The sequence below is a fragment of the Dreissena polymorpha genome, chromosome 13 (assembly GCF_020536995.1).
Source record: "Dreissena polymorpha isolate Duluth1 chromosome 13, UMN_Dpol_1.0, whole genome shotgun sequence".
Lineage (NCBI taxonomy): Eukaryota > Metazoa > Mollusca > Bivalvia > Myida > Dreissenidae > Dreissena > Dreissena polymorpha.
This window is the reverse complement of record NC_068367.1, coordinates 34616687-34637048: the sequence shown is the minus strand read 5'-3', so window position 1 is coordinate 34637048 and position 20362 is coordinate 34616687. Positions and strand designations below refer to the sequence as shown.

General features: G+C 39.0%; 1 protein-coding gene across 17 annotated transcripts in view; it reads right to left on the bottom strand.

Annotated features, from left to right (window-relative positions):
• Window positions 1-20362, bottom strand: part of LOC127856542 (mediator of RNA polymerase II transcription subunit 24-like) — a 225511-nt gene that overhangs the window by 55670 nt on the left and 149479 nt on the right. For 3 of the 17 annotated variants that reach the window (XM_052392813.1, XM_052392814.1, XM_052392816.1), the window contains exons 10-17: window positions 18954-19081; window positions 16753-16839; window positions 14945-15047; window positions 8548-8690; window positions 6720-6840; window positions 3538-3707; window positions 2637-2736; window positions 147-322 (exon numbers count right to left, since the gene is read on the bottom strand). The exons of 9 other annotated variants lie outside the window; for them this stretch is intronic. In XM_052392813.1, coding sequence (XP_052248773.1) covers window positions 147-322; window positions 2637-2736; window positions 3538-3707; window positions 6720-6840; window positions 8548-8690; window positions 14945-15047; window positions 16753-16839; window positions 18954-19081 — 1028 coding nt within the window. The remainder of the gene's footprint in view (window positions 1-146; window positions 323-2636; window positions 2737-3537; window positions 3708-6719; window positions 6841-8547; window positions 8691-14944; window positions 15048-16752; window positions 16840-18953; window positions 19082-20362) is intronic. 5 more of the 17 variants (XM_052392818.1, XM_052392817.1, XM_052392815.1 and 2 more) reach the window with 5 other exon arrangements.

Here is a 20362-nt window from a genome sequence, read left to right as displayed (position 1 = left end):
AAGCCCAGTTTTTCCAAAATGACTCTGTACACCAACGTCTCAGCGTAGAACAGTGGTAGTGAGTCAGTAACAAAATGTTCTAAATGTAAAACAACCTGATCAATTTAAATAATATTCCTTATCAATAGAGGCTTAAGTTCACAAACCTCTCAGAGTAGTACTGCGGTAGGGAGTCCCCCTGTAGGGGCTGGATCAGCTGCTGGAGTATGGACAGGGGCTTGGTGCGGGCCTCCTCACTGAGCATGTTGATGTAGCTGCACAGCCAGGCCACGATGCACACCGGCAGACTCAACATGCGAGTCTTGATGTAGTTCAATATCATCTGAGACATTGAGAACAATTTTTAAATGCTGGCTTATATTTTTGTTTATGAAATATTGCCCATTTTTTATTGCCATATGTTCATAATTTTCATGATTTATTTTTTATGAGCCTTGGTCTGGGAAAATGGGGCTTAATGCATGTGCTTAAAGTGTTGTTCCCGATTAGCCTGCTAAGTGCACAAAGGCTAATCAGATAGCACATTTTCCACTTTAATGGAATATTTCATACGGAAGTCTCTTCTTAGCGAAAATCCAGTTTAGGCAGACAGTGTCTTTCCTGATCTGGGACGACACTTTATGCACATGCAATAAACCCCATTTTCCCAGATCTAGTGGCTGACAAAGAGTATGGACAGTGGCTTGATGCATGCCTTATCAGGGAATACACTGTCTGTTTTAATGGTATATTAAAATCTGTTGCCTTTTAATACACATTCTGCAAAATACTCAATGTTAGATGGCTATACTATCCTTTAAAACCTTAAATACATGTGTTAGGTTAAGAATTCCCTTCATGGATATTAAATGTATAAGATAAAAGACTGGAATTGCTCCTTTTTACACCCTGTCCTTTTGTTTAACGCAGCAACCTGTACATTTTGTGATCCCAGATCTTTCCCTGAGTAGTAAAACTTTGTGTGCAGTTTAGTTCCCATATCTACCATTAAAATTTCATAGATTTAAAAACGCTCGTTCTGGAAAAACTTGAATTAATGCAAGTGCGTAAAGTTTCATCTGCACAGGCTCATCAGGGACGACACTTTCTGCCAAGAATGGATTTTCTTTAAGAAGAGACTTTCTTGAAAGGAAAAGTTCCATAACAGTGCAAAATGACATAGATTAGTCCACATAGGCTATAGATTAGTCCACACAGGCCTAATCTGGGACATAGATTAGTCCACACAGGCTAAAGATTAGTCCACACAGGCTATAGATTAGTCCACACAGGCTATAGATTAGTCCACACAGGCTATAGATTAGTCCACACAGGCTATAGATTAGTCCAAACAGGACTGAGACGTAGATTATTCCACACAGGCTATCTGGGACACCACATAGATTAGTCCACACAGGCTAATCTGGGACATAGATTAGTCCACACAGGCTAATCTGGGACACAAACATAGATTAGTCCACACAGGCTAATCTGGGACATAGATTAGTCCACACAGGCTAATATGGGACACATAGATTAGTCCACACAGGCTATCTGGGACACCACATAGATTAGTCTACACAGGCTAATCTGGGACACCAACATAGATTAGTCCACACAGGCTAATCTGGGACATAGATTAGTCCACACAGGCTAATCTGGGACATAGATTAGTCCACACAGGCTAATCTGGGACATAGATTAGTCCACACAGGCTAATCTGGGACATAGATTAGTCCACACAGGCTAATCTGGGACATAGATTAGTCTTCACAGACTAATCTGGGACGCCACTTTGGGCATAGATTAGTCCACACAGGCTAATCTGGGACGCCACTTTGGGCATAGATTAGTCCACACAGGCTCATCTGGGACACCACATAGATTAGTCCACACAGGCTATCTGGGACACCACATAGATTAGTCCACACAGGCTAATCTGGGACACCAACATAGATTAGTCCACACAGGCTAATCTGGGACATAGATTAGTCCACACAGGCTAATCTGGGACATAGATTAGTCCACACAGGCTAATCTGGGACATAGATTAGTCCACACAGGCTAATCTGGGACACCACATAGATAAGTCCACACAGGCTAATCTGGGACACCACATAGATTAGTCCACACAGGCTAATCTGGGACATAGATTAGTCCACACAGGCTAATCTGGGACACTAGATTAGTCTTCACAGACTAATCTGGGACGCCACTTTGGGCATAGATTAGTCCACACAGGCTAATCTGGGACGCCACTTTGGGCATAGATTAGTCCACACAGGCTCATCTGGGACGCCACTTTGGGCACAAACATTACGCCCAATTTTTTCAGAACAAGGCTCATGTAGTCGTTACATAGACCAAAATGCACATAAAGGCTGCATCGGCTTTGACAAAAGTGTCACCTTCATGTTATCAACTAACTGGTAAGGTCTCACAACAAAAAGGCTGTGTATACAAATGTAACAAATTAAATCTGGCTACAAATAACAAATGAAATCTGGCTGCGTATAACAAATGACATATGGCTGCATATTACAAATCACATACAGCTGCGTGTAACAAATGACATCTGGCTACGTATAATAAAAGAATTCTGGCGGCATATAACAAATGACATCTGGCTGCATATAACAAATGAAATCTTGCCTTACCTTGATGTTATCTGAAGATATTGAACCGTGTTCCCAGGCAAACAACACTTCCTGTATAGCGTATGGAGTGTTTGTGCAGATCTCGTGCCACTTTGGCGGCCTGAAAATACAGTTAAAAATGAGCCGCGATCTAGGAAAACAGGGCTTAATGCATGTGCGTAAAATGATGTTCCAGATAAAACAAAAAGTTCCATAAAAGCGAAAAGCCTGAATCCTGATTAGCCTGCGCTAATCTGGGACCACACTTAAAGCACATGTATGAAATCCAGGTTTTAAAACAAGTTCAAATGTGTAACACTGCCATTAACCCTTTCCTACTCAGAAGCAAAGTGAACATGGCTATGTGCAAACAATATACATGTACAACCAGAACAGCCTGCGATTAACTCGCAGTCTGGTCAGGTTTTATGCTGTGTGCTGCTCATCAGTACCTAAAGGGTTGAAATGAAGCCTTTAAAACTTGATTCTTATAAAAAAAGGTCTTTAATTATATTTAACTTTCTAAGGGACTACAAATGCATAAAAATACGTATCTAAGTGGGAAAGGGTTAAAAGAAGTCTCTTTTAACAAAAATCCATAAAACAAAAAAATCCACAAAAACAAAAAGTTTCACCCCTGATAAGCCTGTGCGGACTGCAAAGGCTAATCTGGGAAGACACTTTAAGCACATGTTTGAAGTCCAGGTTTTTAAAACAAGTTCAAATGTGTAACACTGCCATTAAATACATATCTAGAAGGTAAAGGGTTAAATACATATCTAAGTGGTAAAGGTTTAAACATGTATCTAAGTGGTAAAGGGTTAAATACATATCTAAGTGGTAAAGGGTTAAACACTTATCTAAGTGGTAAAGGTTTAAACACGTATCTAAGTGGTAAAGGGTGAATATTCCCCCTTCTTACCCCTGAGCTATATCAGACCCTGACGTGAGGGCGCTCAGCAGGAAGTCCACCTTGGAAGGCTCCACGGGCATGCCGATGTCCACGGACTTGTATTTCCCATCCTCCGGCAGACAGCGGGTCACCCACTGGGTGAAGAATGTGTCCTGGCACTCGGAACAGCCTGTGATGAGCTGGCGATGGAACCAAATGATGTTTGAAGTTTGTTTTAGAAATAAGCTCCCTTTTCCCACAGCGAGGCTTATTTATCAGTCTGCACAGCCTATCAGCGACAAAACAGTTTCCAATTTTATGGAATTTTTCGTTGAAAGGAGGTCTCTTCTAAACGAAAATGCAGTGTAGGCTGAAAGTGGCATCCCTAACGTTGGAGGTTTGTTTCAGAAATAATAAGCCACGCTATGGGAAAAGGGGGCTTAATGCATTTAAAGTGTCATCTCTAACGTTGGAGGTTTGTTTCAGAAATAAATAAGCCTCGCTATGGGAAAAGGAGGCTTAATGCATTTGGGTAAATTGTTGCCCCAGATTAGCCTGTGCAGTTTGCACACAGCTATGATGTATAGCAGCTAAACACTATACAGAATTTGAATACCATATCTCTGAGCCGTAATATGGGCAACACTTGGTAAACAGTCATGGGGCCTTGTTTTCCCAGACTGAGGCACATTTGAATGCTGTACCTCTGAGCTACAGTATGGGTAACACTTGGTAAACAGTCATGGGGCTTAGTTTTTGAAGAATGAGGCACATTTGAATGCCGTACCTCTGAGCTACAGTCTGGGCAACACTTGGTAAACAGTCATGGGGCCTAGTTTTTGAAGAATGAGACACATTTAAATGCTGTACCTCTGAGCTACAGTATGGGCAACACTTTATAAACAGTCATGGGGCCTAGTTTTCCCAGACTGTGGCACATTTGAATGCCGTACCTCTGAGCTACAGTCTGGGCAACACTTGGTAAACAGTCATGGGGCCTAGTTTTCCCAGACTTAGACACATTTGAATGCCGTACCTCTGAGCTACAGTCTGGGCAACACTTTATAAACAGTCATGGGGCCTAGTTTTCCCAGACTGTGGCACATTTGAATGCCGTACCTCTGAGCTACAGTATGGGCAACACTTGGTAAACAGTCATGGGGCCTAGTTTTCCCAGACTGTGGCACATTTGAATGCCGTACCTCTGAGACATAGTATGGGCAACACTTGGTAAACAGTCATGGGGCCTAGTTTTCCCAGACTGAGGCACATTTGAATGCCGTACCTCTGAGCTACAGTCTGGGCAACACTTGGTAAACAGTCATGGGGCCTCGTTTTCCCAGACTGAGGCACATTTGAATGCCGTACCTCTGAGACATAGTATGGGCAACACTTTATAAACAGTCATGGGGCCTAGTTTTCCCAGACTGAGGTACATTTGAATGCCGTACCTCTGAGCTACAGTCTGGGCAACACTTGGTAAACAGTCATGGGGCCTAGTTTTCCCAGACTGAGGCACATTTGAATGCCGTACCTCTGAGACATAGTATGGGCAACACTTGGTAAACAGTCATGGGGCCTAGTTTTCCCAGACTGTGGCACATTTGAATGCCGTTCCTCTGAGCTACAGTATGGGCAACACTTGGTAAACAGTCATGGGGCCTAGTTTTTGAAGAATGAGGCACATTTGAATGCTGTACCTCTGAGACATAGTATGGGCAACACTTGGTAAACAGTCATGGGGCCTAGTTTTCCCAGACTGAGGCACATTTGAATGCTGTACCTCTGAGCCATAGTATGGGCAACACTTGGTAAACAGTCATGGGGCCTAGTTTTTGAAGAATGAGGCACATATGAATGCCGTACCTCTGAGCTACAGTATGGGCAACACTTGGTAAACAGCCATGGGGCCTAGTTTTCCCAGACTGAGGCACATTTTAATGCCGTACCTCTGAGCTACAGTATGGGCAACACTTGGTAAACAGTCATGGGGCCTAGTTTTCCCAGACTGAGGCACATTTGAATGCCGTACCTCTTAGCTACAGTCTGGGCAACACTTTATGAACAGTCATGGGGCCTAGTTTTCCCAGCCTGAGGCATATTTGAATGCCGTATCTCTGAGCTACAGTCTGGGCAACACCTGGTAAACAGTCATGGGGCCTAGTTTTTGAAGAATGAGGCACATTTGAATGCCGTACCTCTAAGCCATAGTATGGGCAACACTTGGTAAACAGTCATGGGGCCTAGTTTTTCCAGAATGAGGCACATTTTAATGCCGTACCTCTGAGCTACAGTATGGGCAACACTCGGTAAACAGTCATGGGGCCTAGTTTTCCCAGACTGAGGCACATTTGAATGCCGTACCTCTGAGCTACAGTATGGGCAAAACTTACTAAACAGTCATGGGGCCTAGTTTTCCCAGACTGAGGCACATTTGAATGCCGTACCTCAGAGCTACAGTATGGGCAACACTTTATAAACAGTCATGGGGCCTAGTTTTCCCAGACTGAGGCACATTTGAATGTCGTACCTCTGAGCTACAGTATGGGCAACACTTTATAAACAGTCATGGGGCCTAGTTTTCCCAGACTGTGGCACATTTGAATGTCGTACCTCTGAGCTACAGTCTGGGCAACACTTTATAAACAGTCATGGGGCCTAGTTTTCCCAGACTGAGGCATATTTGAATGCCGTATCTCTGAGCTACAGTCTGGGCAACACCTGGTAAACAGTCATGGGGCCTAGTTTTTGAAGAATGAGGCACATATAAATGCTGTACCTCTGAGCTACAGTCTGGGCAACACTTTATAAACAGTCATGGGGCCTAGTTTTCCCAGACTGAGGCATATTTGAATGCCGTATCTCTGAGCTACAGTCTGGGCAACACCTGGTAAACAGTCATGCGGCCTAGTTTTTGAAGAATGAGGCACATTTGAATGCTGTACATCTGAGCCATAGATCTGTGTAATGAAAACTGGGCTAAATACATGTGTGACAGGCTTATGAGGGACAAAACACTTTCCGCTTTCAATCATGGAATTTTTCTTTGAAAGGAGGTCTCTTCTAAAAGAAAATACAGCGTGGTTGGAAAGTGTGGTCCCTGATAAGCCTGTGGACACATGCATTAAGCCCAGTTATCCCATAGCACCCTTCAGATGCATTAAGGGTTAACTATTAATTAAAAAAAATAAATCATTAATGTGAATGCAGACCTCTGAGCCGTAGATCTGTGTGATGTGTGCCAGCATTAGGAAGCTGATGTCAAACAGAAGAGCTCGAGTCTGGGATGCCTTGCCACTCTCACCAGAACTCTGCTTGGCAAACTCATTGAATCTGTAAGAACATGTACTAGCATAGTAACTATCATTGAATCTGTAAGAACATGTTCAAGCATAGTTACTCTCATTGAATCTATAAGAACATGTACAAGCATAGTTACTCTCATTGAATCTGTAAGAACATGTACAAGCATAGTAACTATCATGGAATCTGTAAGAACATGTACTAGCATAGTAACTATCATTGAATCTGTAAGAACATGTACTAGCATAGTAACTCTCATTGTATCTGTAAGAACATGTACTAGCATGGTAACTATCATTCAATCTGTAAGAACATGTACTAGCATAGTAACTATCATTGAATCTGTAAGAACATGTACAAGCATAGTTACTCTCATTGAATCTATAAAAATATGTACTAGCATAGTAACTCTCATTGTATCTGTAAGAACATGTACTAGCATAGTAACTATCATGGAATCTGTAAGAACATGTACTAGCATAGTATCTCTCATTGAATCTGTAAGAACATGTACAAGCATAGTTACTCTCATTGAATCTATAAAAATATGTACTAGCATAGTAACTCTCATTGTATCTGTAAGAACATGTACTAGCATAGTAACTATCATGGAATCTGTAAGAACATGTACTAGCATAGTATCTCTCATTGAATCTGTAAGAACATGTACAAGCATAGTAACTATCATTGAATCTGTAAGAACGTGTACTAGCATAGTAACTATCATTGAATCTGTAAGAACATGTTCTTACAGATTCAATGAGAGTTACTATGCTAGTACATGTTCAAGCATAGTTACTCTCATTGAATCTATAAGAACATGTACTAGCATAGTAACACTCATTGAATCTGTAAGAACATGTACAAGCATAGTAACTATCATTGAATCTGTAAGAACATGTACTAGCATAGTAACTATCATTGAATCTGTAAGAACATGTACTAGCATAGTAACTTTCATTGAATCTATAAAAACATGTACTAGCATAGTAACTCTCATTGAATCTGTAAAAACATGTACTAGCATAGTAACTCTCATGGAATCTGTAAGAACATGTACTAGCATAGTAACTATCATGGAATCTGTAACAACATGTACTGGCATTGTAACTATCATGGAATCTGAAAGGATACAGCAAAGCAACTAAGTAACAAGGGAAAGAAATATTCAAATGTCCAAATATTAAAAAACTGGGTCAATATTTAAATACAAAATTATTATATTTGTGTGACCTGAACTCTGCTTTGCAAACTAAATCAATCTCAAAGAATATGTAACAGGTCTATCTAGCGACCGAAAAGTGAAGGGTTATGTGGCAATCTCCTTCATAGACACCCAGTACTGGTTCTACCCAGGCAATGGACTAGAGGGCATTTAAATAACCCTAAAGCTGTTAATGCAATCGAGCTAAAATTAGTATGTTTTAACTAAAAAGTATTATTAGCATAGTAACTAAATAACTAGGGAAGGGAAATAATATTCAAATTTCCTAATATTAAAAAAATGGGTGAATTTTCGAATCTAAAAATATGATTTGAATATTTGATTTTCCTTGAAAACACAATGCTTATTTTAAAAAAAACACAACAACAACAACAGAAATTTTAACAAATACAAAAAGGCATTGAAAATTAAACAAAATAATAAAATTGTGATTAAAAAAATCATAACTGACTAAGAATGGTTTATTGTAACATTCAAAGTCAACACTAATCTAACATTTTCTTTAAACGTACCTTATAAGTTTCACCAAGAAGATCTGCAGTTTCCCAATAGCTGCCGCAGCATTCAGAATGAGTTCAAAGCTTTTCCCAGACAGCATGTGTTGCAATACACCCAGGAGACTTTCCTGATTCTTGCTGTAATCTGCCTCAAGCGTCTGGAGCGGGAAAATGGGGCTTAATGCACACATTATGGCCAAGCAGTTTGGGGTAATATATGTCTAATTAAAAAGTATCACTCATGTGAGACTAGTTGAACCTAATTCTGGAAAAAAAAACTAGGCTTATCTCATGTGCGTTGAGTGTCGCCCCAGGTTTGCCTTAGCAGTCCACACCAGCTTATTTGGAACAACACTTTCTGCTTGTATGGTATTTTTCGTTAAAAAGAAGCGAAAATTCCCGTTTAGGCGGAAAAAGTGGTCCCTGATAAGCCTGACTCCACATGCTCATATGGGACGACACTAATATGGGATGACACTAATATGGGACGACACTAATATGGGACGACACTAATATGGGATGACACTAATATGGGACGACACTAATATGGAACAACACTAATACGGGACGACACTTATATGGGACGACACTAATATGGGACGACACTAATATGGGACGACACTAATATGGGATGACACTAATATGGGACGACACTAATATGGGACGACAAAAATATGGGACGACACTAATATGGGACAGCACTAACATGGGACGACACTAACATGGGAGGACACTAATATGGGACGACACTAATATGGGACGACACTAACATGGGACGACACTTATATGGGACAACACTAATATGGGACAACACTAATATGGGACGACACTAATATGGGAGGACACTAATATGGGAGGACACTAATATGGGACGACACTAATATGGGACGACACTTATATGGGACGACACTTATATGGGACAACACTAATATGGGACAACACTAATATGGGACAACACTAATATGGGACGACACTAATATGGGACGACACTAATATGGGACGACACTAATATGGGACTACACTAATATGGGACGACACTAATATGGGACAACACTAATATGGGACAACACTAATGTGGGACGACACTAATATGGGACGACACTAATATGGGACGACACTAATATGGGACGACACTAATATGGGACGACACTAATATGGGACAACACTAATATGGGACAACACTAATATGGGACATTACCCAATATGGGACAACACTAATATGGGACGACACTTTCCGCACAAGCAATAACAAGTAATGCTAATATGGGACGACACTTTCCGCACAAGCAAAAACAAGCCATATCTAATATGGGACGACACTTTCCGCGCAAGCAATAACAAGCCATGCTAATATGGGACGACACTTTCCACACAAGCAATAACAAGCCATGCTCATATGGGACGACACTTTCCGCACAAGCAATAACAAGCCATGCTAATATGGGACGACACTTTCCGCACAAGCAATAACAAGCCATGCTAATATGGGACGACACTAATATGGGACAACACTAATATGGGACGACACTAATATGGGACGACACTTTCCGCACAAGCAATAACAAGCCCAGTTTTCCCAGAGTGCAGGTTGTTTTTACAAATTTGATTGTGTTTTAGTCAACCCTTTCCCCCATAAGATGCATTACAAATTTGATTGTGTTTTAGTCAACCCTTTCCCCCATAAGAAGCATTACAAATTTGATTGTGTATTAGTCAACCCTTTCCCCCATAAGAAGCATTACAAGTTTGATTGTGTTTTAGTCAACCCTTTCCCCCATAAGATGCATTACAAATTTGATTGTGTTTTAGTCAACCCTTTCCCCCATAAGAAGCATTACAAATTTGATTGTGTATTAGTCAACCCTTTCCCCCATAAGAAGCATTACAAGTTTGATTGTGTTTTAGTCAACCCTTTCCCCCATAAGATGCATTACACATTTGATTGTGTTTTAGTCAACCCTTTCCCCCATAAGAAGCATTACAAATTTGATTGTGTTTTAGTCAACCCTTTCCCCCATAAGATGCATTACAAGTTTGATTGTGTTTTAGTCAACCCTTTCCCCCATAAGAAGCATTACAAATTTGATTGTGTTTTAGTCAACCCTTTCCCCCATAAGAAGCATTACAAATTTGATTGTGTTTTAGTCAACCCTTTCCCCCATAAGATGCATTACAAATTTGATTGTGTTTTAGTCAACCCTTTCCCCCATAAGAAGCATTACAAATTTGATTGTGTATTAGTCAACCCTTTCCCCCATAAGAAGCATTACAAGTTTGATTGTGTTTTAGTCAACCCTTTCCCCCATAAGATGCATTACAAATTTGATTGTGTTTTAGTCAACCCTTTCCCCCATAAGAAGCATTACAAATTTGATTGTGTATTAGTCAACCCTTTCCCCCATAAGAAGCATTACAAGTTTGATTGTGTTTTAGTCAACCCTTTCCCCCATAAGATGCATTACACATTTGATTGTGTTTTAGTCAACCCTTTCCCCCATAAGAAGCATTACAAATTTGATTGTGTTTTAGTCAACCCTTTCCCCCATAAGAAGCATTACAAGTTTGATTGTGTTTTAGTCAACCCTTTCCCCCATAAGATGCATTACAAATTTGATTGTGTTTTAGTCAACCCTTTCCCCCATAAGAAGCATTACAAATTTGATTGTGTTTTAGTCAACCCTTTCCCCCATAAGAAGCATTACAAGTTTGATTGTGTTTTAGTCAACCCTTTCCCCCCATGAAAAGCATTACAAATTTGATTGTGTTTTAGTCAACCCTTTCCCCCATAAGAAGCATTACAAATTTGATTGTGTTTTAGTCAACCCTTTCCCCCATAAGAAGCATTACAAATTTGATTGTGTTTTAGTCAACCCTTTCCCCCATAAGAAGCATTACAAATTTGATTGTGTTTTAGTCAACCCTTTCCCCCATAAGAAGCATTACAAATTTGATTGTGTTTTAGTCAACCCTTTCCCCCAGAAGAAGCATTACAAATTTGATTGTGTTTTAGTCAACCCTTTCCCCCATAAGAAGCATTACAAGTTTGATTGTGTTTTAGTCAACCCTTTCCCCCATAAGAAGCATTACAAGTTTGATTGTGTTTTAGTCAACCCTTTCCCCCATAAGAAGCATTACAAATTTGATTGTGTTTTAGTCAACCCTTTCCCCCATAAGAAGCATTACAAGTTTGATTGTGTTTTAGTCAACCTTTTCCCCCATAAGAAGCATTACAAATTTGATTGTGTTTTAGTCAACCCTTTCCCCCATAAGAAGCATTACAAATTTGATTGTGTTTTAGTCAACCCTTTCCCCCATAAGAAGCATTACAAATTTGATTGTGTTTTAGTCAACCCTTTCCCCCATAAGAAGCATTACAAATTTGATTGTGTTTTAGTCAACCTTTTCCCCCATAAGAAGCATTACAAATTTGATTGTGTTTTAGTCAACCCTTTCCCCCATAAGAAGCATTACAAATTTGATTGTGTTTTAGTCAACCCTTTCCCCCATAAGAAGCATTACAAATTTGATTGTGTTTTAGTCAACCCTATCCCCCATAAGAAGCATTACAAATTTGATTGTGTTTTAGTCAACCCTTTCCCCCATAAGAAGCATTACAAATTTGATTGTGTTTTAGTCAACCCTTTCCCCCATAAGAAGCATTACAAATTTGATTGTGTTTTAGTCAACCCTTTCCCCCATAAGAAGCATTACAAATTTGATTGTGTTTTAGTCAACCCTTTCCCCCATAAGATGCATTACAAATTTGATTGTGTTTTAGTCAACCCTTTCCCCCATAAGAAGCATTACAAATTTGATTGTGTTTTAGTCAACTTTTTCCCCCATAAGAAGCATTACAAATTTGATTGTGTTTTAGTCAACCTTTTCCCCCATAAGAAGCATTACAAATTTGATTGTGTTTTAGTCAACCCTTTCCCCCATAAGAAGCATTACAAATTTGATTGTGTTTTAGTCAACCCTTTCCCCCATAAGAAGCATTACAAATTTGATTGTGTTTTAGTCAACCCTTTCCCCCATAAGAAGCATTACAAATTTGATTGTGTTTTAGTCAACCCTTTCCCCCATAAGAAGCATTACAAATTTGATTGTGTTTTAGTCAACCCTTTCCCCCATAAGAAGCAAAGTGAAAATGGCTATTGCAACCAGCATAAAACCAGAACAGCATGCGAGTAACTCGCAGTCTTTTCAGGTTTAATGCTGTTTGCTGCTCATCAGTAACTAAGGGTTGGAAATGGGTTAAAACCTGAATCTAGTAAGAAAAGTATTTAATTAAATGTAACTTTCTAAGGGACTAAAAATGCGTCACAACACATATCTAATGGGGCAAAGTGTTAAATGTGAGGTAAAAGCTCTTTCGTGACGTGCCAGTGTTTCAGTAGGCTCCTTATTTCTTATTCCTTGTTTTTTAGACCATTTTGGAAATGCCGGGTCCCTTTGCATTAAGAAAAATCCGCACGTTTTCACTAAAATTTGGAAGTAAAGTGTTGTTGTTGTTTTGCCAACAAATGCTTCAAAGTTGAGAATTGAATTGTTTTCAATATTATATTGACTAAGGCTCAACTTAAAGTGCTGGATAGCAGATTAACTAAATGTTGAGATCTAATTAGAATATTTTTTCTTTGGAACCTTTTTGGAACCTTCAATTCGGAATTTTTAGGTTGCATTTAGGAAAAATATACACTTTTTTTCAATTGGGAATGGGGCGGCTAATGGACCCAAATTTAAAAGGAAAACAAGAGGGCCAAGATGGCCCTAGTTCGCTCACCTGAGAGGAGTCGGTTCATTCAATCTTTACCTTATGTCAAACTTGACCTAGATATTGACCAGACAAACATCCTGTTCAAGTTTCATAATTATTGAACCAAAACTCGGGTGTAGGGAGTGTTTTTGTTTTTGTAAGATTTGAAATGGTGACCTATATTTTGAGTTGACCCCCCTTACCAAACATTAAACTTTGCTTACAAGGATTTTGTATAATATAATGAAAATTTTGACAATCTAAGGGCAATAACTAAGGCATTAATTATGTGATTTTGCTCATCATCAAACTTGACTGAGATCTTTCAGGCAAAATATGTGACTTCTATAGTGTTCGATCACAAGATTTCTCTATATAGTCACATAAGGAAAACTGCCCCACCCCCTGGCAGCCATGATTATTGACCCATCGGGACCATTTGCAAACTCATCTAAGATATATATAAAATCAATCTTTTCACCAAGTTTCATGATGATTGGGCAAAAAATGTGACTTCTTGAGTGTTCACAAGCTTTTTTTTACTATATAAATATAAGAAAACTGCCCCCCCCCCGGCAGACATGTTATTCAACTTACCGGAACCATTTTCCAACTCAACTCTCTTATCAAGGAAACAAATGTTTTGACCAAATTTCATGAAAATTGGGAAAAAAATGTGACTTCTAGAGTGTTCACATGTTTTCACTATATACATATAGAGAAAAATGCCCTGCCCACTGGCGGCCAGGTTTTTTCACCAATCTTGACCATTTTCGAACTCGTCCGACATATCAATAAAAATGTTTTGACCAAGTTTCATGATGATTGGGCAAAAATTGTGACTTCCAGAGTGTTTACAAGGTTTCTCTAAAGCCAAATAAGGAAAACTGCCCCGTCCACTGGCGGCCATTTTTTTCAACGGACCGGAACCACTTTTGAACTCAACCAACATATCATTAAGACAAACATTTTGAGCTAAAAACACTGTTATTGTTGTTGTACTCTGTCACAAATGTGCACAAAGTGATGTTTAACAATTTTATTATTGTTGGTACTCAGGTTTGAGTTCAAACGCAGGTTTACAATAGAAATATTAAACAACAACTTAGCCCGGGCTTGCTCAAAACTTCAACAGCCAGTTCAGGTGACAGGCTGTTAACCTCAGACTCCGAAAAGATTAATTTTAAAGCAATAATATTAGCAAACACATGCAAATTATTTGAGCATACACATGTGTTAACAATTTACAGATATATTAAAGGGTTAACAATCAAGTCACAAAAATAATTTGATCCAAAGAATAACAGCTGTTAGCTTAACTGGCTGTTAAAGTTTTCAGCAACCTTGTAGCATATCTGAGAAAGTGTAGGGTTATGGTTCATGTGCATGGCACTTCTCCTCATTAATATCCATACACCCATGAAGTTTCATGTCGATATCTTATATAGTTTCTGAGATATAGCCATGAAAAGTTTTCTGACAGACGCACGGATAGACGGACGGAGGGGCAGAGCCAATTCTATATCCCTCTATCTTAGGCAGGGGATAATAAACAATATGCATCCATGTTAAGCTCGTGCCTTTAAAAGCTAATTGAAAATGAGTTCTGCTTTCACTCAAATAGTTATTCAAAGAAAACAAAAGTAAAGCTCTCACCTTAAGGATGCTGTTGACAGTGGGTTCTGCTTTTATTATACGTCCTGCATTGGACTGTGATATCTGCTGGTCCCCCGACCGTGAACGCAGAGACTCATTGTTCCTGTAAAATCAGTTTAACTCTTTCAGTGCTGGAACCGAATTTTGAAGGCCTTTGCCAGCAGTTTGGATCCAGATGAGACGCCACAGAACATGGCGTCTTATCTGGATCCAGACTGTTTGCTATTCTGATAGTATTCTTTTAAAAAAAAATTGAAGAAAATGCTAATTTTAGAAATCAGCAGACAACATTTTAGCAGACGACAAATTTCCCAGCATGCAAAGGGTTAAAATGGGCTATGCTCTGTGAAAAGGGGGCTTAATGCATGTGCATAAAGAGTCATTCCAGATTAGCCTGTGCAGTTTGCACAGGCTTATCAGGGACGACACTTTCTGCCTGAGCAGGATTTTTGCTAAGAAGAGACTATCTTTAAACGAAAAATACAATAAAACTGTTGACCCTGATTAGCCTGTGTGGACTGCACAGGCTAATCTGGGTGACACTTTAAGCGCATGCATTAAGCCCCCTTTTTACAGAGCAAGGACCAATTAATGTAATGTATAATTTTTGTCACTGGGCATAAAATGAAAAAGCTTCTAACTTCAAAAGCTTCTAGCTTCAAACTTACCATTAGAGAGGATAGATGTAAAGTCTGAATATTTCTGAAAGGTTTTCGTTTTTATGATTAAGTTATAGCTATTGTCATGTATGTATATATATATTTATTCCAGATGCTTAATGGGCTTAATGCATAAGCGAAAAGCGTTGTCCCAGATTTACATGTGCAGTCCGCAAAGGCTTATCAGGGACCACACTTTCAGCTTTTATGGTATTTCTGGTTTGAAGTTATACCCACCTAACTAAAATTCAGTTTAGTTTGATAGTGTTGTCCCTGATTAGCTCAGTAAACTAAACCTAAATTTGGCTGAGCAAGCAGTTTATATTCAAATAATGGCCAGGCAATACGGGGTAAATGTTAATGTCCACTGACAGCAATTTTTTCCTTCTTTATAAAGAACACATAAAATGCACTTTCCTAATCGGGGAAAAACTACAAAATTCCCAATTTAAAAAATTGCTGTCTGAAAATTCCCAGAAATTTTATCAATTTGTTATAAAAGTGCATTGATGCAAGTTAACAAAAAAATGAGTACAAAAACTGAACATTTTAAACGAAAATGCATGATATCAATATTTCAAATGATTTATACAATTTATACTTGGCAATTAAACAGACACGTAATTCCCAATATGAAGATTTTACAACGCTCATTTTCCCAATCTCAGGTTTTTTTGCGCTAATTTTTCCCAATAAGGTACAGACAGGTACTTTTCCCAAAAGGAAAACAAAATCAGCGACTGAATAAGTAACTGAATCACTTATATGAGATTAGTTAATCCTTTCCCACTCAGAAGCAAAGTGCAAATGGCTATGTGTAAACAGCATAAAACCAGAACAGCCTGCGAGTAACACCCAGTCTATTCAGGTTTTATGTTGTTTGCTGCTCATCAGTATCTAAGTGTTGGAACTAAAACCTTTTAAAGTTGGATCTAGTAAGAAAGGTCTTTAATCAGATTTAACTTTATTTTGGACTACAAATGCGTTTAAACACTTATCTAAGTGGAAATACGTATCTCAGTGGTAATAGACATCTCAGTGGTAATACATATCTAAGTGGTAATACATATCTAAGTGGTAATACATATCTAAGTGGTAATACATATCTAAGTGGTAATACATATCTAAGTGGTAAAGGGTTAAATCAACCTTCTATTGTAAATCCTCTTCAGTTGGGCCTCTGACAGCAGACTGGCCTTCGTACATTCCCCCAGAAGCAGCCCTAGGAGGTCACAGCTGAAGTGTAAAATATGCTCCAAACACTGTTTCAAACATGTGAATTTTAAAGTATCTAGAATTGTCACATGAGTAATAGATATACCGCAGGAGGTTTTTTTTCGTTGAAAATTAGGTCCGGCTTTGGGCCCCATTTCCAATTCAATAGGGATAGATTTTTCCCCACATGGGACTTAAAAATGCTGAATTAAAGGTTTTCCCAAAAAAATTAAAGCATTTTGTAGCAAAACAACAACACTAATTTCCCAATTTGAGTCAAACACCACGATTTTTCTGAATCCAAAGAAACCAGACCCATTCAAAAATGGTGAAAAAAAACACTGCATAGTCACCAAACTGGCTGCTAAAATGTGCATCCTTTTCAAAGAATGGCTCTAAGAGAGTGAAAACTGCTGTAAACTTATGAGCAACACTCTTGGAAACACAGGCTGAATGTATCTGCGTAAAGTATCATCCCAGATTAGCCTGTGCAGTCAAGATAAAGTATCATCCCAGATTAGCCTGTGCAGTCAAGGTAAGGTATCATCCCAGATTAGCCTGTGCAGTCATGGTAAAGTATCATCCCAGATTAGCCTGTGCAGTCAAGGTAAAGTATCATCCCAGATTAGCCTGTGCAGTCAAGGTAAAGTATCATCCCAGATAAGCCTGTGCAGTCAAGGTAAAGTATCATCCCATATTAGCCTGTGCAGTCAAGGTAAAGTATCATCCCAGATTAGCCTGTGCAGTCAAGGCTCATCTGGGACAATACTTTTCGCATAGACTGGATTTCCTTAAAAAGAGAATGCCTTTACAAGAAAAAGTTCTTAGCGATGTCCCTAATCACTGTGTGCAAACTGCGCAGGCTTATCTGGGACAGTACTTAACCCATATAATAAACAAGGGACAAAATTGTCACAAAACCAGGTTTTCATTGTGAAAAAAAAATCTGATAAAGGGAGAAAACTCAAACTGAACTTTTGAAATGACCAAAAAAAATTAACCCCCTTTGTAAGTTTTTTTTTTTTTTTTAAATCTATTTTTAGTCGTGGCGACCTTGACATTGGAGATATTGACGTGATTCTTTCGTGGGACACACCGTCCCATGATGGTGAACAAATGTGCCAAATGATTTTAAAATCTCACAATGAATGACATAGTTATGGCCAGGACAAGCTCATTTATGGCCATTTTTGACCTTTGAACTCAAAGTGTGACCTTGACCTTGGAGATATCGACGTAATTATTTCGCGCGACACACCGTCCAATGATGATGAACAAATGTGCCAAATGATTTTAAAATCTGACGATGAACGACATAGTTATGGCTCGGACAAGCTCATTTATGGCCATTTTTGACCTTTGAACTCAAAGTGTGACCTTGACCTTGGAGATATCGACGTAATTATTTCGCGCGACACACCGTCCAATGATGGTGAACAAATGTGCCAAATGATTTTAAAATCTGACAATGAACGACATAGTTATGGCCCGGACAAGCTTATTCCGCCAGCCCGCCAGCCAGCCAGCCCGCCAGCCAGCCAGCCCGCCCGCATTCGCCAATCTAATAACCAGTTTTTTCCTTCGGAAAACCTGGTTAAAAAATATCAATAACTTCCACAAGAGTGAAAAGCACACAGGCTAATCAAAGACGACACTTTCTGCCTAAACTGGATTTTTAATACGAAGAGACTTTCTTCAAACAAAAATATCATAAAAAAGTGTCGTCACTGATTAGCCTGTTGGAACTGCACAGGCTAATCTGGAACAAAAACACAAATGCATTAAGCCCTCTTTTCGCGCACATTTTTTAATAAGATACAATAAATTCAACCCCCAATATATATTGATTGGACAATGTTTGTGCTGTTCTTAGAAGATGTTTAGTTACACATCATGACATGTTTGCAAGTCAAAGTCACGCATAGCATAGTGGATATGGTGTCCGCCTAGCGATAAGGAGGTCAAGGGTTCGTTCCCAACAGTGGCAGCGTTCTTTAGATCTCCCCATAGACAACAAGTACTGTTTCTAGTCCCAGGAAATGGACTCGAGAGCATTTCAAATAAGACTTTGGCTTTCTATGCAATCGAGCTAAAATAAATAGGGTTTTAACTAATCATAGTCAAGACTGAATTACTTGTGCCTGGAGTCAGCCAGGTCTAGCATATAGCCGCTGTAGAGCAGCCTGTCAAAGCCTGCCTCCAGATCGGCCGCAAAGTCACGGCTGGGACTCTGTTGTTGAACCTTCTGAAGAATCTGAGGCACCTGAGACAGCAGAAACATTGCCTCTGTTACCAGAGAGGGTAATCAAGTGACAAACAAGATTGCGACGTCCATGCAGAGAGGGGTATTTTTCGCAGTTTTATACCCTTTATCAATTTTATTAATTGTTTAGATACCGCTCACTTTCCAGCCATATCAGCATGAAAGTGATTAGCGTTAATATCGTATAAAATTTGCTCTATATGTTGACTATACTCGCTACAAATTTCCTTACAAGGAGCTGTATTTTTGTGAACTGCTAAGAGATTTTGCAGCAAGTAAAGGCGAGATATAGAGCAAATACTAATACAAAATAAACTCTTATCACTTTCTTGCCAATATGGCTGGAAAGTGAGCCACTTTAAAAAGAAAGAAAGTAATAAAGTGTATAAAACGCAAACAATAACTGTTTCAGCATGGACGTCGCCATCTTGTTTGTCACGTGATTACCCCATCTGGTTACTGAGGGAAAATTATTTGAGACAATGTTCCCAAATTTCTTTGAAATATTTTTTATTACTTACTTGCCTACTTATTCAAAATAAAGGACATCTATGTGTAAAGTAATAGCATAAAAAATACAATAAAACATACATTTACCTCTTTGCAAATGTTTGCGCAGTTTAAATATCGATGAGGGCAAAATAACAAATCAAACAATGAAACATAATATAAATATTGACTTTCTTGAGGTAGACAGCGCATTTTGCAAAGTCATCATGAACCATCTGAAAATTCTGGGGCACCTGGGAAATCAGTGAACAATAATTTAGAGTAAGGAACGGCCAAAAAGCTTCAAACAACAACAGATGCAGCCATTACAAATATAATTTTCATCAGAAGACTATTGCTGAACAATGTCAGAACTAATTTGCAAACTCTCCTTCACTTTTTTGCAACAAATACTGCTTATTGCATGAAAACCACATCTTAACACATTTTGTTTTCAGTGTATTTTTTGTTAATTTACTTACATATTTTTACTTTCAGTTTGTACAGTCAGTTTGAACGACAGAAATAATTAGATGGGCCACAATAGTAGCACCTGAAACACTGCATGTTCTAATATTAGCATGATATTATAGATCGTCTAATTTGAAAAAGGAGCATAACTTTCGTAGTTTATTCTGTAGGCCAACGCAAATTGCACATGTAAAACAATATGAAAATGAGTCCCGCTCAATGAGAAAACAGGGTTTAATGCATGTGTGTAAATTATTGTCACAGATTAGCCTGTGCAGTCCGCACAGTCTAATATGGGATGATACTTTCTGCTTTTGTGCA